Here is a 24,689-nt window from a genome sequence, read left to right as displayed (position 1 = left end):
CAAGTGAGTGAGGAATCAGGATTACATGGAAAACAAAACATTAAATTCCATGAAACAGTCAAATAATTCTGCAGCTTAGTTCTCATTTCACATTCTCTGGGATTTATATTTTAAATTTTCTAAATTTGCTTACTGTGTATTCTCAAATCACTAATGTTGGATTAAACATTTTTGTCAATTTTTTCCAGTTTTCATAGCGTCCAGTTTATTCCTTGCTCCAAGAATCTGCCGCTTAACATTGATGGAGTGCAGCTTGGCCAGAACTTTTGCCCACAGTCCTGGGAAGAGTAGACAATTAACATTTTTTATAGGAATTGTGATGATTGGGAGACTGAGATGAACTGAACTGAATCCTGCCTTCATAAGTAGAAAGGCTTCATAAGCCCTGAAGTAGTTGCCAACTTCACAAAGTTCAAGGGAGCTTTCACATATGAATACCATTGACTTTGTCTTTACTGTCTGTGAAATTCATTTCAATATTATTGAAAGCTGGATTATCAATTCCTTCATCTGTTATGTTATAAGGCTTCCAGGTCAAAACTTTGACTTTCTCATCCTAGAAAAATAAAAATTCGCAAAGAAGAAAGACATTGGCTATTAAACATGAGAAAAGATATTTCATAGTAGAAGAGATTTCTGAATTTGGTTCTAGCATTTTCCATTAAAACACTTCCGGCCATGACATTACTTCCAGTTTAAAGACATAAGTTCTGGTGGGCCATGATAGATTGTCATTCTAAAATGTGGGTCTCGGTGCTAAAAAGTTTGAGAACCACTACATTACAGTGTGCTTTGTAACTTTATGGGCCCCATTGAAAATGGGTGTGGTATAGCTGTACAACTTTGTCTTCAACTACATCCCAGTACTGTTCAAGGGATATATTGTATTGCAAACAAGCAGAATGCCAAACAAGTGAGTTGAACACAAGGTTCCACTTCTCTTGGACCATAATGAAACTATTTTTAAATATATACTAGAATAAAATGTACATCCTAGTATATTTTCATCTCTTACTGCCCAGGAGTCATATGAGATTACAATAAATTTAAAAATGAAAATTATTAAACAGTACTTACTTGTTTTGGTTTAAAAAATGAGAAGTTGGACAGAAAATCCTCTTTTGTAAGCATGAATTTCCGATCCACATTCTGCCGTAAACCTCCTGAAAAACATCCTTTTGGTTAATCAAAGCTCACTGTAGGTTGTAAGTCATTTTAGGATAGGACAGCATTTTTAAAGAATGTGAATAAAATACAAAAATTGTATTTACTTGTTTAGGTATTAAATATGAGAAGCTGTATTTAAAATCCAGTTTTGCAAGGATGAATTTTCAATTCACATTTTATGCTGTCCTGTTCCATCCAGAACTTATCTCTGGTTTGCAGAGTTTTGTTACCAGGGCCCATCGATGTTCAGAAGACCTCTGAGACCACCCAGTTGGACAGGAGTGAAGGAAGGGCTTGCACAACTGGCTCTTTCTCCTTCCCCTGCTCTTTAGTCAGTCATGCTTGGAAGGCAGTAACAGAGGGACATGCTCAGCTGAGCATGTTGTTCCACCACTCCACTGTAAAGGTGAGTACCAGGAGGCTTCTGGGGTCAGCTGGACATCCGGTACCCCCAACTGGCCCTTTGCAGTGCCAAACCTAGTTAACCTCTGACACCAGCCCTGAATCTATGTTGCAATAAAATAAAAAAATAAGGACTAAGTACCTGTCAAAAGGCTGGCAATTATCCCCACAGCAAGGGTGACCAGGGTTCCAAGTGTGCTGAAGTACAGATAAGATAAAGAATACCAATAATCTGCAAGGGCAAGTCTAGAAGAGAAAAACAGAATTTATTTGGACCACTTTTCCAAAATGTGGAAAATCTGACAACAGAAACTAAAAGACTAAGAAAAACGAGGAACACAAAAAGTATTTTGCTTTTAATATGTGGAGAGTAATCTGCTGGAGGACAATTGGAGCAAGCTAAGATAGCAATAATTCTGAACTCAACTCTGAAATTCTACGTAAAAATATGGGCAAACTAGTCATTAAAGTGGCTTCACCCATGTGTTGAGAGTACAGACCATGCCAAATTCCTATAGAAGGCTTCTCTTGTCAGCACACTAGCATTGCACCAGCTTGGAGACACCTGTATTGGCTGCCAGTTCATTTTTTGACCCAGGTCAAGGTGCTGTGTTTTAATTTTTAAAAACCTAGAACCGCCTGTCTCCTGATTAACTCAGGGTATATATTTTCCCACAGGTCCCCTTCCCCAACATCAGTTATTGACGGCCTGCTGAAAGTTCCAAATTGTCTGAAGACTATTTTGTCCAGCATAAGCAACAGAGCCTGATGCCTGGAAGCCCCAAACTCTTGAACATCCTTCCACAGGAGATCTTTTTTTCCACTCTGGAAGCCTTTCCTTTCTTGCTGTGTGCGTCAGATAGTTGAATTAAGATGCTTGCCAATCTTGTGGTTAGCTCTTTCCGTTTTAAAATATTCAGGATTTTATTCCTTTCTGAAACTGCTTCTTCCCAGTGGTTTTGCATCTATTGGAAGCTATATCTAGTTTTGGAGCCCCACAGGATGAGAAACAGCTGCAGAAGAATAGTTTTGGATAAAAAGCAGGACAGGGAAAACGTGCTATGCCTTAAATCTGCCATCACCCCATCTAGTTTGCTGCTCAAATAATCCAAATTATCTGGGCTGAAGATCCACTAAGGAGGAGCAAGAGTACAAACTGAAAGGCTTTATGTCCCATCAGAAAGACTCCTTCCACTGAAGAAAGAGCCTTTCGATCAGGAACTTTTGGCTAAAGCTCTGGTAATAAATCAAAGATTGGTATATGTGGACTATGTTATTAATAAAGGTTCCCCTCCCCCCCAAGAATGTTTCAGGACAACCCTTTGTCATTTCAGAAGGCTATTTCAAAGCACATTCTAAAAGGAAAAAGGGGAAGCAACAAGCAGCAACCAGTTACTGGGAATGCTACTCACACTTCCAAGTGTTGCTGGAGCTGCTGCTGCCTGCAGGGGCACAGGAAAAAAAAGTTTTCTTTAAAAAGAATCAACATGTCTTCATTTGCCCAACAAAAATTCCAGGATGCTCATGGCAACTGGACAAGTGGTTAAGACTGCATGTATACAGAAGACTGGTATAGAGAACTGAAGGGGCAAGAAAGCAACAGGTATGACCAAGGTACCTGTTGGTACCCTTTGGCATGGCTGCATCAGCCCTGGATAGATGGGTGGGACTGGGCCCTGGTAGTTGGATACAGTTGGGTCCTGTTTGAAGACCTGTGTTGATTCTGTTTTATTCCTGCCTTAAGCTCTGGAAGATGCCAGGTTACCAGAAGATAAGCAGACCCACAGGTTAAGAATCAGAAGGGAAGTGTCTTCACTCCCTCAGGACACCATGGAAAGCCAAACTGTGGTAAGCTAGGGACTAGTGGCAGGAGATGAATGATGAGATGGGTCGTGAATACCACTGTTCACATCTAAATGAACTCAGTACAAACCCTTATAAAATTGTGAGAAGGGTTGCTCAGATTCTAATGAGCCAAGATCCATAAGGTCTGTCAGCAAAGAAAATACTGAGAACTTTTCTATGCAGACTACTTTAGATTTGATAGATGTAGGATGATAAGGAATAAATTTGCTACGTACCTTTGAGTTTCAAAGGAAACTAATGCTGGCAGCTCTGTAGCTTCTGTCATGTTACAGCCAGTAGTGGTAAGACTTAATGGCATAGTATTGTTGGGGAGTGGATGATAAATCTGAGCTCCAATTCCAACCCAAAGGGAAGCAGAAAATCCACCAATGAGTCCTACAAATGCACCCTACAAAAAAGAGGTTAAATTATTTTTAAACTTTAAGGAAATGGAAAATGCGAAGGCAAGAAACAAATGTGGTTTTTTCCTTATTTTTTCATTTTGTAAAGCGATTTACCCATTGGGGAAGGGAGAAAAAGAAGAAATAATGTCCCTAGCTACCACTGAAGGGTGCTCACACAGTCTTTCACTCCTCAAACACCTCAGCAGTTTGTCACCTGAGATTAAGTTATGTAGTTCTCCAAGGTTATCGTTATCTCAGCTTTTGCTCCCTTGGTCCTTTACTTTCCTAGGACAAAACTATCAGCCATGCTGCCCACCAGTTTCTTCTCATCAGCACTGCCCTGAACTGTTTTAAAACCAGTATGGCAAGCTGTACGTGCCCATTCAGTTCCCCCTTCTCACAAAACCTCCACTTGCAGGAGCTCCAGATCTAGTATCTCTGTTGCCTTGGGCATTGGAACTGCCAGCTTTGCATTCCCCTGGAACACGAAACAGTTGGGGAAAGTTCTAGTGGCTGCCCATATAACTGTCATTGACTGTGCACCATTGCCAACCTGAAGGGACTGAAAATACCTCCTTAGCTAAGGATAGTGGTGATCGTAGACCATTTTTAAAAATGTGCTTATATTAATAATAAAATATGAATTTTTAAAACCCTTCCCTAATGAAGAGAAGCAGAATTTCAAAACGTTTATTATTTTATAGTGTGTATTTGTTTTACAGCATAAATATAGTAATAAATAATAACAATCCATTTTCATAAACTTCTTAACTGAATGAAAGTGCTATTTTTCTGGCTACTACATCTGCAGTCCTCCCTTTTTTAGAAAGGGGTTCAATTAGAAAACAGGGTGAATATGAATGAATACAGCATAAATTTGGTGTGATTATAGATGGTTCAAATTTAAAAGTGCTATATTTACTAACTAACCCATCATATCCTGTGTAGTCCATATATAATTATTTTCTACACTAAGCCTGATCTATAACTTTAGAATTAAGGAGGGTTATAAATAGTTAATGTTTCACCCTGTGAAAATTTCCTGTTAGTGGAAAACTAAAAGAGAATGAAGTCTATTATAACTTACAGAGAGAATGAGGTTGATTATAATTTACAGTACAATTCTTGTATATCTACTCAGACGTAAGTCTCACTGTGTTCACTGATGCTTATTTAGGCCTAAAACAGCAATCCTAGCCACCCTTTTCTAGGAGTAAACTCCACTGAACAAGATTTACTTCTGAATAAACCCTCAGGATTGTGCAGTTGCTGTCTCATGTGCCAGTTTTCTGTGCACAGAGATAGTTTTTACATAAATCTTTAAGGAGGGTAGTAAATTCGTTTTTAATTAATAAAACCTCATGAGATTGGCTAATTGCTGACACTGTTAATCTGACACTGTGTACTTTCTATTCTGGTTTATTTGACTGGAGGTTTTTCATGGTTTTAAATGGGTTTGATACCAGTTTAGTATCTATGCCTTGGGGAATTTCTTGAAGCAAAAGACAGAGTAGAAATTAACTAAATAAATACTGTACTAATCAGTTGCTTCTTTATGACAAGGAAATACAGAATTTCTACTTACCACTGGATTGGCAAAGGGAAAAAGGATACCCAAAGAAAACAATCCCAGGAGAGGTCCACCAACCATGCCAAAAATACTGAGAGCTGCCTGAGAAAGCAAAAAGGTCATAATCAGAAAGAAGAAGCAAAATCCTCAAATAGTGCTGAACACTAAAAAAATTAAAACCCATACAGAACACTTGACTTCATTGGAATCTCTTTCTTTCTTTCTTTCTTTCTTTCTTTCTTTCTTTCTTTCTTTCTTTCTTTCTTTCTTTCTTTCTTTCTTTCTTTCTCTTTCTTTCTTTCTTTCTTTCTTTCTTTTTCTTCAGGATATATCATCATGGACTTAGAATGCAATCCAGAAATGCTCTTGTGCAGGCCCAGAAGTATCACAAAAGTGCCATAAGACACCACTGCAGGAGCAGGTTAGGATTGGGCTGGCCCATAGATTACTATAAGCAAGTTAGAAGGCACTTCAGGAGGGTGTGAGTGTTAATGAAAAAGTGGTGGGAAGGGGGGATACTTAATCCTTTGTCCACTCCATATTTCCCAATTTGGCATTCTGTAGGGTTAAAATGTGTTTTTGTCCATATGAGCAAAAGCCGTTCAGAGGGTATGATTTAGAGTGGAGAAAAAGTGCACTAGACAAGGGTTACATAACTTCTCTCCTCAACATATTCTCCAATGTCAATTGCACCTTCTGAAGCAGTTTTTACAATAATAGACCAATGAGCTAATTACATGCAGTTTTACGTAACACATAATTTTGCTCTTACTTGTAAGTGTATCCCACTTCAACGATTATATTTCACAACCAGCTAGTCTAAATTAGCTTAGGGTCCAATACTATCCAACTTTCCAGTGCCAATGAAACTGTTTCAATGGGGTGCGTGCTGCATCCTGTGGTGGGAAGGCAGTCTCAGAGGCTCCACATGGAAAGGAAACATTTGTTCCCTGACCTCAGGGCTGCACTGCAGTTGCATTGGCCCTGGAAAGATAGATAGGACTGGGCCCTGAATCTCCTGCATTTTAAATGATGCATTTGACTGGCCTTTTTGAAAGTAAAACAATGTGTTCCCGATTAAATACAAGTCTATAGTATCAAAACTGTAAAACCGATCCTCAGATTTCTTATGTTACGCAATAACTTTTAAGGCTATCGATGTAGTAAGTGGTTCAAAGTATAAAGGATAAAACGGAATGATCACTGATTGGTCGGTTGTCCTTGACAACTTAAAATGAACTGAGGAACTATTAACTCTTACCTGTAACAAAGCTCCTAGAAGTGATGCCACAGCAGCCATAGCAATGCATACTCCACCATAAAACAGACCTAAAGGAGTGATGTATCCAGAGATGTCAAATTATATTTTTATGACTTTGTCACAGCAATTCACAAACACAGTCAATCTGCACACATTTCTTATCTTGACCCATGGCCATCCTTGCGGACGCAGCATCAGTGGGGCTCTGCAGGCCTTCCCGCTGGCACAGCCTACTCGTACAGTGCCACAAATGAGCCTTATGGCATGTTTGTGACACACAGCATCAGCACAGCAGTCACTGTGCCGGCGCTTTGGCAAGATAGGAATGCACTCTGATTCCACTGGAAATAAAAGATGATATCAAGATTGCAAAAGCTTCATAAAAATTGGAAATATCAATATTCAGACTTACTCATTCCCATTGAAATCCAAGACAATTTCCTTTCAGTGAGTGATTTAAAATAGGGTTTAATGAGATCTTCTACGGTCACAGCAGCTAAAGCATTAATGCTAGATGACACTGTACTAAGGAAGACAAAATATAGCACATTTTAATTTGATACCTACTTATGGTTGCATTTGGTTTGTTTGGTTCCCCCATTCCTCTGTTTGGTTCCCCCACTGCTCACACAGATTCCTGCAGATATCAGAGTCCACTTAGGAGTCCAAGTGTCAAAATAAGTCAGATAATAAGTTTCTCCACTTTCACAATGCAATATCGCCCTGTTTTCAGGTGTGTAAGGCAGTCTTCTGTGCTCCTAGAAGTCACTGCCTCCCTTGGCCCTAGCTCAGCCCAGAATGGATTGCATGATGCATTCTGGGGTGAGACAGGGCTGGGGGGGGTTTTGCACAACCAAGAAATGGCTTCCAGGAGCACCGAAGACTACCCTGAACACTCAAAAATATCCAATTGGCTACTGCAGCAGGATGCCTTAGCAACATTTTAGGATGCACAGACATCACATAAGCCTCCAGGGGATTAGAGGGGCTAAAAATGGGTAGAAATGTAAAAGAAATTTATCTGAGATTTTCATCACAGTCTCGAAGGTCCATCTTTAATAGCTTGTTTCATTGTTTGTTAATAGCAGTATATCAAATTAAAGCAAAATAACAAAAAATAAACAAGTAGACATCCCCATGGATTCAAATTTGCTGTTGCCAATGAACAGCCCAATCCTATCCCCGGCAGGGCTGCCAGGTGCAGCGGCCCTGCAGAAGCCGCTGGAGGTCTCCTCGGGGTTAGGGCCTTCCCCGGAGTGAGGGCGCAGGCCCTAGATGTTTTGCTGGTGCAGACTGGAGAACCTCAATGTCAGGCTTTGCAATCAAACTTGGAGGATAGAATCTTTCCGAGCCAGTAACTCCCCTGCCCTGATGCCTCCCTTATACCCCGAATACCCACACCTCCACCTTGTAGTGCAACTTACCCCCAGGTGCTCCCATGGTGTCTCCTCTTGGCGCTGAGGCCCAGTGCCAAGTGGTACTGGCCAAGCACTGGTGGCCCCTCCTCCTGAGTGCCACGGATGTGCCTTATGGCACATTTGTGACACCCAGAGCTGGCGCTGAGCTCCACTGAGCTCCAGCCCTACAACTGGCCCCCACCAATTAATCAACAGCTTCAAATGACTGAACTATTGATTAAATTGATAAAGAGTTACTATAGTCATTTTAATCACTTTCCAGTGGATCTTTCCAGTGAAGTTACCTTAATGTTCCACTGTAAGCAGCAGCCACAAAAAGGCCTGGCATGCCTTTAAAATTCTGTAGAATATCCAGTACCAAATACGGCATGAGCTGAAAAATTCAAATATTGTTATACATTGACATTTCATTTTCATGTAGTTTTTTGCACTCACCCCTTACATATCAGAGGTGGACAAACTTGCTTAATTTAGAAGCCACATACGATAAACTTCAAATGTTTGAGAGCCACTCCAACATGCAGTGCAACCAAACTCTGCATTGCCCAATATCACACTAAGCATGCAACCCCTTATGTCAGTGCTTTCCAGCACTGGCATAGTGGTGCCAATGGGACACGTGCTGCATCCTGTGGTTGCGTGTCACTCACAGAGGCCTCCTCAAAGTAAGGGAATGTTTGTTCCCTTACCTCAGAGCTGCATTGCCCTTATGTTAGTGCTGGAAAGCACTGACATAAGGGGTTAGGATTGTGCCCTAATACTCTAATAATTTCACTGCCCGCAACACAGCCACACACACCACAAACACACAGTCACAGGCCACACTCATCAAAACTAACAATGTCAACACTGGCTTGTATAATTAGTGATTCTGCAGTACAATTCTTCTGTAATCCTTGCAGATTCAAATTTTCTTTAATCCTTGACTCAAATCTAGCATTAAAATTAGCAGTAAAATTCTTAAATATATTTACCATAAACATTTAATCCAGTAGACTCTCAGTTTGTACCTGGTAAATGATTATAAAGCTTAAAATTTTTTAATTTACCTTTTATATCTTAATTGTGATGCAAAAAGGAGCTCAGGCAACATATTTCTGCAAGTCGCATATTATATGTTAAAAGAGCCACATGTGGCTTGCAAGCTGTGGTTTGGCCACTCCTGCTATATAATTTGTATAGCTTTTGTCATCTTCATTCTTTACAATTTCTCTAAGTTTATATACATACATATTTGTAACAATGAATTTAAATATGAGGAATAATGGCTGGGATCCCAATAAGCATTTCTGATGTTGGGAGCTCCCTCCACAAATGAAAGCTTCCTCCAGGAATGAAACTAGCATTCCACTTATGAGCAGAACAATCCATTCATAGAGGAGGCTTTCATTTGCAGAGGAAGCTCCCTAAGGCAGAAATATGAAATGCCACCCATGGTCTTTCATAGGAACTTTTTTCAGGCACAATAAATTCTAGGTATAAGTTTTGCATTAGTACTTAGATTTCATTCATTTTTGAATTGTACAAGTCATCCTTTCAGGACACTAGCTACAATGTTATCCCTTAATAGCTCTTTCCAAACGCTCTTCTTCTCTAGGTATGGCTACACCTATATCATTATCATCAGAGTCCATGTACTCAACATAGCATCTCAGTGCCAAACCCCAAATCACAATTCTAATCTACTTTCTAATTATTTTTGATGTATAAGGAATGTCTAATACTGTACCTGGTCTGGTGCTGACACACATTTTGCTGTCCAAGGGTCGCAATCTTTATAAATAGAGTACATTGCTAATCCACATAACACTGCACATGCAAGAATTGCCCATAATCCAACAAGGTTTATGTAAAGAGATCTATAAGGAAATAAGCATGGCTTTTTCATCTTGGAACTGTGAGAAAATATCAGTGTTGTACCACGGTGTAATTATGTGTTGTACTGACCTGTATTCATTTCCTCTCTGGCAGCCAAAGAAAAAGGGATCATTGTTAGATAAGGATAGATTAGTTTCTTTGGCTAAAGAAGTGATGCAAAGTTGCTAGCACTTGTGTGTACATGTGGCTAAAACAGGTTGTTGCATGTCACTGGCCAGGAAGTTGCTGTCACCAACCCACTATTCCCTGAGCTGCGATAATACAGGATATTTACAAACATTTTTTTTACTGTCCTCTGGAACAGTAAATCACCTCTGGAAACCCCTCCCAGTTTTCTTTCTGAATTCTGAGTAGATACTACACACTGCCCACACAATTTCAAGCTTTTTACAAAACTATAGTGTTAGCTTGAGTCCAACACAGGACTGCCTCTCTCCTCTGTCACAGCCAAGAACACTTTGCTTAAAGCCTTAATACCTTTCAGAAGCATTCTGATGATTTCAGTTAAACATATGACAGCACAGTTCTGACCTCCTCTTCAGCCAGTGCAGCAGCCACTGCACCAGCCTAGAGTGTTGCAAATGTGTCCTAAACCATGTTTGTGACTACTCTAGAGCAAGCAGCGCCAACAGAAAGACCTGTGCCAGCCCACCGGAGCTTCATGAGAATCTCTGGCCAGAGGGGAATACTCTAGTGAGCAGCACAGTGTTGTGGGAAGGGCAGACTGGAGATGGGGAGGGGGTGCAGAGGGAGGATGGAACAAAGGATGGGATAGGCCCAGGAGGGGGCAGAATTGGCAGAGGAAGCCTCTGCTGAATCCTAACCACCTTCCTGGGCCTGATAGTTTTACATGGAGCTGCTTAGACTTGCTCCAGCAATTTAGCTTGCACAGGAGCTTTACAGGGGGAAAATATCCTGTTCCCCCAAGTAGATCTCCAACATCCTCCTAACTAGCACTGGATACGGCACAGCACAGTACGACCCCACTGCATCAGCACAGGTTAGAATTGGATTGTGAGTGAGGTTTTTAGTTTGCTTTTGTTTTATTCTTGTTTGTTTAGTTGGTTTTTAGTTGATTTTAGACAAGTAAATTACTGTTGCTTCCTCTGAACTTTCAGGATGATGCAGAGTACTAATTTAATAGTACTAATTTGTATAGCACTTTTGTTGCGAGAGCAGGTATAGTGGCTCAGAGACTGAATTGTGAATCAGGACTTCCCCTGAATAAGGAGTTCTCCCAGGACTTCCTCACCCTGCCATGAGCTCACAAGATGGTCTCAGGCAAGCCACTCCTCTATATTTCCCCTAAAAAATATATGGTCCAGTCATATTTGAGATTCTGTGTATAGTTCTAGTTGCCACAATTCAAGGAAGATGTTGTAGAGCTGGAAAGATGCAAAAGAGGGCAATCAAAATTATCAGAAGGTGGAGGACCTTTCTTACAAGAAGAGGCCACAGCTTTTGGAGCTTTTTAGCTTGGAAAAAAAAGCAATTAAGGAGGATTTGATGGAGACATAAAAATATCTATAGCGAGGAGAGAAATAAGTTTTTCTCCCTCTCTCAGAATATTAGAACTGGGGACATCCAATGAAATTAGTGGTGGGAGATTTAAGACAGAGAAAGGAGGTATTACTTCACAAAGCACATAATTATTCTGTGAATTATTCTGTGTTGATACAAGGTATGGTGGTGGCCACTGGTTTGTATGACTTTAAAGGGTGACTGGATAAAGTAATGGAAAACAGGTCTATCAATGGCTACTATTCATGATGGCTATATGCTACCTCGAGACAGTTGCATGGGAACAATGATGGGAGAGAAGTATGCCATTCGCACCTGCTTGTGGGTTTCCCAGAAGCAGCTGGTGGGCCACTGTATGAAACAGGGTACTGAACTAGATGAATCTCTGACCTAACTGAGTAGGGATCTTATGGTGATTACTATAAATTATGTCTAAACTAAATATTGGAATTATTTGCTTCTGACATAGTTCACAAAGCAGAAGGCACAGATTGTTATTACTTTTCATTACTGGGTGCTAATTTTTGTAAACATGTCTTGTAAAGCATATATTCCGGCAAAAGAAAGAGAACAATGAACTGACTCACAGTTTTGCATGAAATCTGCTTTTGCAGGCAATGTATCGTTGAACTTGAGACTGGTTTACTCCATATATACCAAGCCAAGTGAAAGTTCCACCTATAACAATTGTCCAGAAGGTGTGCCTTTGCATAGGATTAGGATCAAAACTACAATGAAGAAAACAATCCTTCTTACAATATTGAATGTTTAGTGGTTATCTGCATATTTTCTTTCCATCTTCACATTCAATGTATATTCAAGTTCTCAAACTCAATTTGTAAAAATATTGACAACAGAGTTTAAATATTAAACTGAAGTAACTAAACACACATTTTAAATTATATATATATTTGAGTAGAAAATATATAATTCGTAGATTTTTTTTATAGGCAAGATCATGTTCATGGCAGAGCTGTTACTTCAGTAGCAAACATGTTTAGAATTTCTGAAAACCAAGCACATCGATCCTAAATGAAATAACCCTGGCAGAGACTCTGAATCATTTGGGTATAGACCACTGTGGGGGAATGCGTCTGTTCTTCAGTTAACACTTCAAAACAGAGCGGGCTCTCTCTCTCTCTCTCTCTCTCTGTGTTCCCCCCCAGCCCCAGGACTACCCCCTCTCTCAGAAAAACATTTACTAGATACTTCCGGCAAACTGAAATGATTTGGTCTGCAAAGTATCTTGCAAACATGTTACAACAGACCACTAAATAATCATTCCTTCAAGGCTTAGTAGAAACCAGGCTCCCTGCTGGAACTATTAAGAGCTCTGCTAGTAGATGGTGCACTAATGCAAGGATGCTAATAAAGTATGATAGCTTGACCATCATCACTGCCACAGAGCAAGCTCTAAAATGAGTTGTATCCTGTGTTTAGTCAGTTCTATCTTGAATACTTCACTTTCTCCTCCTGCATTCTGGCTGTCATCCCTGCTGCTTCATCATCCAAATCCCATCATCAGAGAATTGCACTGGTAGTAGTTAAAGAGAGTGGGACTGCTCCTAACCACAGCCCACTCAGCAGCGCACACTAAAGATTACCTCTGACTCAGGGTGGGTTTTTCAACAATGCATAGACACTAAAATACACACACACTTGGACTCTGTGACAGTTTTATGGATGTTTCTGTTAGTTATAAAGAAACCACTGATTTTCTGTTCTGTTCTTGAAGCCCCACCTGGAAATGTGATGGCCCCTCCTAGTGATGGAATTTAATTGGGCCTGGGTTAATGGGCCTGGAATTATGGATTATATGTTTAAAAGTTTGGGGTGCCAATGCTACCAGTCCTATGGTACCAGTATGACTTCAGTGGCTTCAAATAAAGTTATTCCCATTGTACCCCAAAAACTCTTGCATTGACATGCCAATCCTTGGCATATTACAGTGAAACTAAGGCCCAAATTCTAACCAACTTTCCAGCACTGAAAAAGCTGTGCCAATGGGGCGTGTGCTGCATCCTGCAGTTCAGTGGTAGTCACGGAGGCCTCCTCAAGGTAAGGGAATGTTTGTTCCCTTATCTCGGAGCTGCATTGCCCTTACCTTGGTGCTGGAAAGTTGGTTAGGATTGTGCCTTAAGTCTTAAAAAGTTTCAGTTGAACTTATTTCAGTGTATAGTGTTTTGACAGGTAGAACACAGGGAGAAATATGTATTTACCAATTGTGCACAACAAATATATAATTATGGGACATATACAATAAAAATGTAACAAGCAAATTTAAACTTGTTAGAAGTGCATAAATGCTGCTTTTGATCAAAATTACCTTATTAAGATCAAAACTTATTATTTACTTGACAAAAAGCTATCACGTTATTCACTCCATGAATATTTTAGGACATCCATAACACCGTCTAACCTTAAGCAAATTATCAGAAATATGCCACTTTTCAGTAGAACATAAAATAAATGTGCTTAAGATGTTGTTGTGAAATCCTTCTTTTATGTTGCAGCCCAAACAAATTTAAAACTTACTCCCAGAAATTTAATCTTCCTCCATGGTAGGAATCATTCAGAATACGTCCAATATCACCTTGAACCACCACAGCACGTATAATCACAGATGAAAACCCAGCTATCATGATTCCAACTTGGAAGACATCTGTCCATACTACTGCCTTTAGACCACCCTATATGGGGAAAAGCAAATATATTCCAACATGCAAGCCAGAACATTTCTCAGCAGAAAACATATACTGAAAGAAAAGGGAAAGCACCAGAGAAGGAATTTTTTTTAAATTTAATGTGCATTAATTCTTAAAAGGTTCACAGTGCATTTCTCTAAATAAGCTATTCTTGTTTCCTGACAGCTGACTTCTACTTAAAAGGAGGTGAACCAAACAATTTTTTACATTTAGCAGAAGCAGAACTCTTAAAATAAACTAAGAGTTTCACAGTGAATTATATGCAGCTGTGGGGAAGGATATAAGAATGGAGAATGTCGAGTCTGAGTAAAAGTTCAGTGTAATATCTTATGCTTATATGTGATTTTAAAAAATCAATAAGAAACCAACAGCTTTAAAATGATCTCTGGACATACCAGTGTGCAATAAAAAGTACAGACTACTCCTGTTGCAACCACTGCACCCCACAAGTCAAATCCTGTAACTAGAAGAGAAAATACAAAGTGTAAAGGATGACAATTTAAATAATACTAGCACAACAGTAGATTTTTACCTAATTGAACAATAGATAAAAAGAATGATGAAAATAATTTTATTGGGTCTTGGGCCTCTAACAGTTCAATCCTAACTAAGGAGGCAATCCCAACCAACTTTCCAGCACTGAGGTAAGGGCAATGCAACTCCAAGGCAAGGGAACAAACATTTTCTTACCTTGAGGAGACCTCCATGACGGCCCCCCAACTGACTGATGCAACACATGCCCACTGGCACAGCTATGAAAGTGCTGGAATGTTGGTTAAGATTGCGCCCTAAATCCCCTCCCCAGCCAATGCAGCCACATCACTGGAGTGCATGCTGCATCCTGTGGGAGGCTGCAGTCCTGGAATTTTCCTTTGGATAAGCCTCTGCTGACCAAATGGGTCTACTCTGACTTGTGCCAATGATTGCTGATGCAAGTCCAAGTGGAGCCAAGAAGACAGAAAAGATGGAAAGGGGATAGAATATTGGCAGTGGCATTGGAATAGACAGAGCCCCCTTCCTGGCCACAATCAGCCCTCCTTCCCACCCAGGTCCCTGCCTCATTCCACCCACCTTCTGCCTGCCTCCCATGCTGACATTCCAGGGGCAGGGGCTCCTTGGCATGCTGCTGGTGCAAGGCTGCAGCCACTCGCCACTTGCAGCAGTGGCCCAGTCACACAGTATGACATGTCACCTTTTGCAACAGCCATAAAGCATGCTGTGATGCTCAAACATTAGTTAAGGTGGCACAGTGGCCCAATAGATTAGGCCCTAACTGTTTCTTCCTAAACATCCTCTGTTTAGGATGATATGCACAGAGCAAGCCTGCACAACAGGTTCTATCAATGGCTATTAGTTATGACGGCTAACTGGAACCTCCAGTTATATCTTTGATTACCAGATACTGGCAACAAGTAAGGGAAATTCATCATCTTCACTCTCTGCTTGTGAAACCCAAAAGCATCTGGCTGGCTGTGGTTAGGAGCAGAGCACTAGACTAGGTGGACCCTGGTCTGATCACTAAGCAAAAATGTTGATGTTTACAAGATGAGGACTGTAACACCATATACTATGGCTTACTGGATGTTTAGTAAGCTTCCTTTACAGCTCGGGGCCGGAGTATTTGAGGGACCGCCTCCTTCCTTATAATCCTGCCCGTACTCTTAGATCATCTGGGGGGGCCGTTTTGACTGTGCCGCCACCAAGAGATGTGAGAGGGGCGGCGGCCAGGAAGAGGGCCTTCTTGGTAGTGGCCCCCAAACTTTGGAATACCCTTCCCTTAGAATTGAGAACTGCTCCCTCGTTGCTAATATTTTGGCATGGACTGAAGACCTTTTTATTTCAAAAAGCTTTTAATTGTTGACAGGCTGGCTGGCTTCCTTCTCTTTTATATTAGAATCCACGGGGCTTGTTTTAGATCTTTTAATATGTGCAACTGTTTTAATTATTGTTTTTAATTGCTATTTTTATATTTTAATTGTTGTAGGCCACCTTGTGTGCCCATGGGGCAAAAAGGTGGGATATAAATTAATAAAATAATAATAATAATTCCTATTTTTGTAGCTTGACAGACTATGCAACAATCCTCTGTTGTTTCTAAAACAGAGAAAGGAGGGAGCCAAATACATTGTAGACATATAATCGTTCATATTAACGCAACAAACTGGTACATAGTAGTAGCTGCACAGTTTTCCACACCTATAGGGAGCGGAGTTCTTTGTCTGGAGTGCAACTAGTGTTAAATACCTAGGACAGAAAATGACCGATCTGAGAATACACACTTGCTTCCAGAGCATTCATATAGCAAATATTTCATGTGAGTTGAGCAGCCACGTGGATTTTCTAGGAATCTGTTTTTAGGGATTCAGTTATTTGGATTTTTCCTTAAAAGTGCATGTGGGATGCTAGGTTCACAGCTGACTTCCCAGAAACTTAGATTGTTTACATATTCAAGATGCTTAATACTAAGGACCCAATCCTAACTAAGTGCTCTGTCAGTGTGTTCAACTGGCCTTCACAATATGCTGGCCTAGCAGCATAAGAGATGTACCTCTAGTGTGTGCAATGGGACTGCCAGTGCATATGGCTGATATGTAACATACGCAGGCTGGCTGAGAGGCCTCCTACCTGCAGCGCCAGTAAGTTGGCAGTTGGAAGAACAAGATGGGGAGGGGACAGGCAGGAAGGGGAACTGGGAGGGATTAGGTGGAACCAGGCAGCTCTGGCATGCACAAGGAACCTATCCATGTTCCCTCTCCTCATCCCTCTCCTTTACGCTCCTTAACAGCAAAATGACTGGGGCAGCAGAGTCTTGTCCCTGGGTAAGAGAAAAAATGTTCCCTTACCTTGAGGAGACCGCTGTGACTTCCACTGCAGATGTACACCCACCACAGACATAGCAAGCGCTTCATTGACACGGCTGCATCAGTGGGGGGGGCAAGTATCTGCAGCCCCCCCCCCCACTCTGCAGTCTCTGCAGAGACACTGCGGCCAAGTCTCTTCTTAAAACTCTCATAGCTGCAGTTCTAATGCTGGAACTTTAGTTAAACAAAATTCTGCTCAAGTCAGCAGGAGTCTTGGAATGTTTCACACTCTTGATGGAATGATCAACTTTTTTGATATAAAACAATACACAATCTGATATGCGACTACAGTTACTAACCAGCAGGAATGAAATTTTAACAACTGAGAGCCCAATCCTATCCAACTTTCCAACACAGGTGCAGCCACAATGGGACTCCGAGGTAAGGGAACAAACATTCCCTTATCTTAAGGAGGCCTCTGTGACTGCATTCCCACCACAGGATGCAGCGCATGCCCCATTGGCAAGGCTACACTAGCACTGGAAAACTAGATAGGATTGGGCCCTAACTTGGCAAAGTACCTTTATTGTATTTATACAAGAATTGTCTCAAGAAGTTGAGTCTAATTAATGCATATGGACACTTTTCTGTTTAACACCCTGGTTTTATTGTTTATGCCAATAAAGCTTTTTGACTTTGATATGCGACTGAACCTTACCTTGATTTAAAGCTAAGGCTGGAGCATAGATGACAATTCCAGTATACAATATCTGGAGAAGACAAAAAAAAAAAAACATGAAAAATTTTAGTAATGTAAAGTTGACGCATTTGTAGACATTGTTTATTATCCTGTCATTTTACTGAAGCTCATAGGCATTTGTAGGAGTTTCATAAGAACAGCCCCACTGGATCAGGCCATAGGCCCATCTAGTTCAGCTTCCTGTATCTCACAGTGGCCCACCAAATGCCCCAGGGAGCACACCAGATAACAAGAGACCTGCATCCTGGTGCACTCCCTTGCATCTGGCATTCTGAAATAGCCCATTTCTAAAATCAGGAGGTTGCACATATCCTACATGTGCAAATTTCACATCCATTTATACCAGCAGAATCCTATTGCCTCAAACCACATATTTTGAAGTATTTTTATTAGCTAGAGAGACTACTTTGAAGCAAGTGCACTCTGAATTACATCCAGAATTATGTAAAAGAAGTTTTTCAAATTCTGTAGCACTCCAGTAAAGTGAGATAGCTCTTATTCTGTGAGACAAACATGGTAAAAAATAGTTAGCTATTAGTAACGTTGGTGTAGTTGTCAAAGTGGAAATAATGAAGAAAAGGAAGAAAGTTTGGTGTAAAAATGTCAGCAAAACTCTGAACAACCAAAGATTTGGGGCATTAGAATATTCAGCATTATAATCCTCACAATACCATCAGACTGAAACTAATATGAACCAAAATTCATTTCGCAAAATAATCCTAATCTTAACCTAAAGTCATGACACTTCTTGTTTCCCTTGTGTATTTGTGCTGTAGTTTTGTGAAATTGTGAATTCTAATGAAACTGTAGAAAGAAAAAAAACAGTCCAACTTTAACAGTAGCAATGACAGGAACAGTACAAGCATCTCCCTGTATCCATGGCAGATGTGTTCCAGGATCTCCCTGTGGATATGGAAACCACGGATACAGAGGAACCCTATCTTCGCATTCATTAACTTTGTTTTTATTCCTACCAGTAGCGCCAAGGACAAACGTGTCTTGCTTTTACAGTTTGCTATAATCATGAAGCTTACAGACAGAAAAGCAGGTAGGAAGGCTACCTGCTAGAGAGGACAACTCAGAGAGTGTTAACTAGAAGAGCTTCATGTTCCACGAGTTGTTCTCTCTAACATGCAGGCTTCCTATCTGCTTGTCTGCCTTGTCTGTAAGCTTCGTGCTTAAAGCAAATTGTAAAAGCAAGACATGTTCATCCTTGGTGCTACTGGTAGAAATAAAACCAAAGTTAATGGCTGGGGGGGGGGGGCTTGGATCAGTGGATGTTAATGGGCGTGGGGGGGCACTTGGATCAGATCCTCGGATACAGGGGGCCATCTGTAACAGTAACTTTATGGCACCTAAAGATTAACAAACATATGGTAGCATGACTGATTAGGCAGATATAGTGGATTCTTGCCCACAAAAGCTCATGTTATAAAAATGTTAATATTTAAGGTGCAACAAAGCTCTTTGTGGCCTCTGCAAGACAACAGCTGTAGAATACCCGAACCTAGAGTAATTGTTTTCTGAGCAATATAAACATGGAATATTATTACATTATTATTCTTCAAAATATGTATACACCACTTAACAAAGAAGCATACATATCGAGATAAATGAAATGATGGTTTCCTGTCCCAAAATTGTCCACAATCTAAAAACGATGCAAAAGAGACATCAGCAAACAAGAACTGGAAAGGATACTATTCTGGAGTAAATAGGGATAGCTACTCTCCTCCTGATAAATATAAAGCAGCTACCACTTAATAGGTACCTCAGTCCAATTAGCAGGGGATGTCATAGCCTTGAGGACATGCAAACTGAGCCACTTCTTCACTTTCAGTGAAGAAGGACTAATTACTATCCTTCCTGTAGTCCCTTCATAATTGCAAGAGTTCAGTACTGTTTTTGTAGTACTGAACTTTCACAACTGATTTCCTAATTATCGTAACATTGAACAGCATATCGTTCATAGCTCTGTGATTTTTTTTCTTTGCAGAATAGAATCCTACAGTGGTATTTTGGGGCAGATGGGTACGACAGCCTGAGCTCACCAGTCTGAGGTTTTTGATGGACTGACTTCAATGCTTTAGCACTGAAAAACTTCAGACTGGTCAGCTCTTAGGCTACCCTACCCATCTATCCCCAAAATACCGCTGTAGGATTCTACTCCACAAAGAAAAATTTGTTAAACTGTGTTCAATGTCTTTAGCAGGCCCTGATCTCATTACTTCCCCAAAAAGATTTGGGATCACACTGGTAGAGGTATCCATAACAAAGAAGCTGTTGAACCTAAAACTGGACAGGATATTTCTACAACTTCCTCCAAAAGGTCCAAGTGTAACCTATCACATGCAGTCTAAATCCCTCAACAATCCCATTTCCATTGAGAACCTGAGTTGAGCTGAGATACAATTGCTGCTGTCTCTACTGAATTAACAAACATTGTAGCATAACCTCAAGAGCACATGATAAACAACTACCACTTTGCTGAAACTAAGTAGATCTAGGTCTGATCAGTGCCTGAATCAGTGACCACTTGGGAACATCATGTATGCTGCTTTGAGTTTCATAATAGAAGAAAGGCAGGACATGGTTAAATAATTACTAAACCCCCTTTTTAGTTGCTTTGCTATGCTGCTTATATGATGGAAAATGGGAATCACACAGCATCTGATCAGAAGACTGAATTTGGTGTTCCTTTTATTCCCTATTAAAAGGGTTTTTCTGCCCCCTTCTTCCATTCAGGCTAATAGGAAAGGGAGATGCACAGTATGACAGAAGGAGAGAGAAAAAGTTTCTTCATACATACATTTCAACCCTCAACCTACTCTTTTCCAAAATGTTATGGAGCAGTAAAACTTTGTAAACCCTAGGTCAGTAACTGCACTGTAATTTAATTACTGTGAACTCTTGATTTCATGGACTAATGAGGGGAAGGGATGTTTCTTAATGCTGAAAGTCCATTAAATCCAAGTGCATTTACAACAATGCACACATGCATGCAAAAAACATGTGACTAGTTTTTAAAGACACAGACAACATCCATTATTTCTGAAGTCTGTTAAATCGAGGTCCATTAAATCAAGAGTTCACTGTAATATTGACTTAATACAGTAATTGCATTTCACTTCAATTGCCCTGCCTTATTGTAAGAGAAACCAAGCTTTGCAGCTGATGCAGATACATTCATTTTTGCCTAAGAGACAGCCTTGCATGACTAAAAAACTTGAACAACTTTTGAACAACTAGTACAGTAGTGGAATCAGTAAGGCATCATTAGCTAATAAATAAGCCCAACAGAATCAACACCCATAGCTGCAACATTAAATGCAACCATTCTTGATTGTGTGGCAGGGAACGGAATTGGGCTGTAAATAAAGCAATACAGTAGATAAGACAAGACAACAAGACAGTAATCTGATCTGCTTGATTCTTGCCAATTACAGTAGAATTCTAGGAAAGAGAATTAACTCTAGGGCAGGGGTGTCCAAACTTTTTGGCAAGAGGGCCACATCATCTCTCTGACACTGTGTTGGGTGCCAGGAAAAAAAGCATTAATTTACATTTCAAATTTGAATAAATTTACATAAATGACTATATTATAGATGGAACTTATATGAATGAATGAAGGTCTTGCAATAGCTCAAGGCCTATAAAAGGCCTTGCACAAAGCAAGGCCAGCCTTTCCTTTGCTGCCGCTGCTGCATTACAGATGTGAAACAGCAAGCAGTGGAGGGAGCCCTCGTCCCACAGCTCATGCAAGAGGTCAAACAGTTGGCCGTCACACTGAGAGCAGTTGCATCAGGCCAGTGCGGGCTCCAGCAAGTCTCCGGAGGGCCAGAGGGGCTCCCTGAGGGCTGGATTGGGAGTCCTCAAGGGCCACAAGTGGCCCCAGGGCCGGGGTTTAGGCACCCCTGCTCTAGGAAGTCCTGACAGGTCTATATGCTCAATTCACTTCCCCATTGGCCACCCCAAGCTAGTTAAAACCCTGCAGCCTGTTCCATGGAAATGTTCTGGCTATCCGACTTTGACTCCAGTCCCTGCTTGGCATTAATTGTCTTCCTCCTCCAGACCCCACAACAACAACAACAGTATTTATATACCGCAAACATTACCTATCCTGTTACTTTGCCTCATGTTACACCCCATTCACTGGTTCCAAACAGAAGGATTAGCAGGCAGAGTCAAATTTCTTTCTTTCTTTACAAATATATAACATACAGTGACTGACCACAAGCTAACACAATAATTCATGACTGCACAGTGCATGCACATTTTATTAAAGCTGGCATTTGCTTTATAAAAGCTGGCATCTACTGGCATGGCTGCATCAATGCTGGAAAGTTGGATAGAATCGGGCCAGACAGTTTGTGAACTTTTTTGTTAAAAAATGATATATAAATATTTTTAATAATAATAATAATTTTTATTAACAGTATTTATATACCGCTTTTCAACTAAAAGTTCACAAAGCGGTTTACAGAGAAAAATCAAATAACTAAATGGCTCCCTGTCCCAAAAGGGCTCACAATCTAAAAGGATGCCAAGGAATACCAGCAGACAGCCACTAGAACAGACAGTGCTGGGGTGAGGTGGGCCAGTTACTCTCCCCCTGCTAAAAAAAGGAGCACCCACTTAAAAAAGTGCCTCTTACCCAATTAGCAGGGGTTAATTTTTGAAGTTCCTAAAGCAAACTTTGTTACAACTACTTGTTATAGTAGATTTAAATGAACTTTTATTGTTAGTGAAAACAGCAACTGTGTAGAAATTTGCTTTAGAATAGCGCCATTTCCCAACCAGTAGTACACACAGCAGCCCAGCAGCCCAGGCACCTGCCACCGACAGTGAGACAGCAATTCAGACACCAGTAAGAAGTTCTGCTTTGTAGGCAGAGCTCCAGCCCTCAGTTTTCACATACTTGAAAAAGCCCTCCTTCCCTCCCTGAGCCTCTTACCTCTGTTTGTCATGTCCTCAAGACATGTCATGACATCATCGCCAGTTACTTCCAGTAAGCGGGCCACTGAAAGTGGGAAATTGGAGGACAAAGGTTGGGAAATGTTCAGATAAGAATAAGTAAGGAAATATCAGTTTCCTTACCGTCAGTATAATGAACAGCACTGTTCCACACAATCGTAGATATTTATTAAATCGAAGTTCTAGGTACTGCAAAAAAACAAAACATTTCAACACATACGTTAGATACCTTTGTAGGAAAAACTTCTGTATCTCTTGTTCATGAAAGTTACATTAACCTGGAGGTTAAAAAGATTGCTTTTCCATTTATTATCTGATACTCAGATTTTAGTCAACTGAACTTTTTCTCATGCCTACTTCTGTAACAAATATATTTAATGTGTGTACAGTATACACATTTATATTACTTATCAAGCAACCTTTTAAAATATGGATATAAACACACAACTAGGGATATGCATGGAGGTTAGCAGCCTGAGAGTACAAGCCTATGAACATCTACTCAAAAGTAAGTAAACTCCATTGTGTGCAATGGAACTTGCTCTCAGGAAAGTGTGTTTAGGATTGCAGCCTAATTCACAAAGCAGACTTGGCTTCACCCTAGCTGACTGCTACTGAAGGAACTGTCAAACCAGTGGTGTAGCTAGAGTGGTGTAGCCCCTCCTCTTTGGAGCCAATCCAGGCAGTGGAAACAAAAGGGAGGCTATGCACATTCTGGCGCCTGCCAAACTTAGTGCTTCTTGCACTCTCTCTAGCTATGCCACTGTGTCAAATAGATCTGAATCACTGATTCGATAGTTCCATCATTTGTGTTGATTTCCAGATGAGACTCTGATGTCTAAGGGAGAGGAACAACCTGAGGGAGCTCTGATGGCCTTGGATCCCTGCAGGACTCAGGCACAGGACAAAGGGTGGATGCCAGGCGGGAGAATTCCCACAGGATAAGGCCCCCCAAAGAGGGAGGAGAGGCTGAGATGCACCTGTGCCCTACCTCATAGGTGCTGGTGATGCCCAGGCGGTAGAAGACGGGCAGGAAGACCTCAGCGCTCAGGACAATCACCAGCGTGTAGGTGAGCGCGAAGAGGGCGAACCTGGCGCCGAAGCGGTAGACCTCGGCCGGGGTGCCCAGCACGGTCACGGCTGACATGAAGCTGGCTGTCAGGGACAGGGCCACGGGAAGTGCCGACATGCTCCGGCCCCCCATCAGGAAGTCCTTGGCGGTCTTCTGCCCACCGCCCGCGAAGGCGTAGTAAATGCCGATGGCCGCTGAGATAAGCAGCATGGCCGCGAAGACCACATAGTCCCAGGCGTGGAAGCCCCCGTCGGCTCTGCAGGCACCCATGGCTGCAGCCGCTGCTGCCCCCGGAAGGGCCGTGCGCAAATCCGCGGCTCAGCCCTCTTCGGGGGGCCTGCTGGTAGCCTCGCTTCCCTGGTCTTCGCGCCTCCGGGCTGGGCGCCGCGCTCTCAGCACGTGCGTCCCGGACACCTGCTGCGCCTGTGCTTGGCGCACGTGGCCTGGCTGCGCTCAGCTTCGGCTGCGAGCCTGTGCGTGTCTACTCAGACGCAGGTCCCATTAAGGTCAATGGGGCTTACTCCCAGGAAAGGGGCTGGGACTGCAGCCCAAACTCCTTCTCCACAGAGAAGCGCGCCCTGCAGGTGTCGCTTTCCGGGGAGCCGCTCTGCCGGCTCCGGGGATGCCTAGCCGGGGACGTCTGCTCTCGCTGGGGAGGCGCCCCTGGGAGCGCGCGGGGCGATGGAGCGGAGGGGCGGCGGCAGCTCCTCTCCCTCTTCGCCCGCAGGAGCAACTGGCGCCCCGGCAGCGAGGCGGCGAGGACCTGGGCAGGGGAGGGAGGAGGAGCCGTGAAACCGGCCCAGGTAGGCTGAGCACGCGAGCCGGCAGGGCATCTCCGGCCTGCCGGCTGTGGGAAGGGCAAGAGGCACGCCCGGATGCAGGGCGCTTACTCACCCCCCGGAGCAACCCAC

The 24,689-nt window shown here is 41.8% G+C and overlaps 1 protein-coding gene across 1 annotated transcript; it reads right to left on the bottom strand.

Annotated features, from left to right (window-relative positions):
* Positions 1 to 424: 424 nt before the first annotated feature.
* LOC136657569 (sodium-coupled monocarboxylate transporter 1-like) lies at positions 425 to 24,048 on the bottom strand. The gene is made up of 15 exons (XM_066634487.1): positions 23,698 to 24,048; positions 22,830 to 22,895; positions 17,691 to 17,742; positions 14,567 to 14,634; positions 14,002 to 14,156; positions 12,054 to 12,194; positions 9,797 to 9,926; positions 8,352 to 8,440; positions 7,062 to 7,174; positions 6,650 to 6,717; positions 5,404 to 5,490; positions 3,651 to 3,823; positions 1,712 to 1,815; positions 1,078 to 1,163; positions 425 to 556 (listed from the first exon to the last, which is right to left on the bottom strand). The coding sequence occupies exons 1-15, from the start codon at positions 24,046 to 24,048 to the stop codon at positions 425 to 427; spliced, it is 1,815 nt and encodes a 604-aa protein (XP_066490584.1).
* Between the last annotated feature and the right edge of the window lie 641 nt (positions 24,049 to 24,689).

This window comes from Tiliqua scincoides, chromosome 7 (genome assembly GCF_035046505.1).
Source record: "Tiliqua scincoides isolate rTilSci1 chromosome 7, rTilSci1.hap2, whole genome shotgun sequence".
Lineage (NCBI taxonomy): Eukaryota > Metazoa > Chordata > Lepidosauria > Squamata > Scincidae > Tiliqua > Tiliqua scincoides.
Note: the sequence above shows the minus strand (reverse complement) of the source record. Positions and strands in the feature narration are given on the sequence as shown.

Coding starts and splice junctions, on each gene's coding strand:
- LOC136657569 (XM_066634487.1), bottom strand. CDS start 24,048: ATGGGTGCCTGCAGAGCCGACGGGGGCTTCCACGCCTGGGACTATGTG. Junction 7,175..8,351: donor GCTTACAGTGGAACATTAAG/GTAACTTCACTG, acceptor TGTCTTCCTTAG/TACAGTGTCATCTAGCATTA. Junction 5,491..6,649: donor TTCTAGGAGCTTTGTTACAG/GTAAGAGTTAAT, acceptor TTGCTTTCTCAG/GCAGCTCTCAGTATTTTTGG.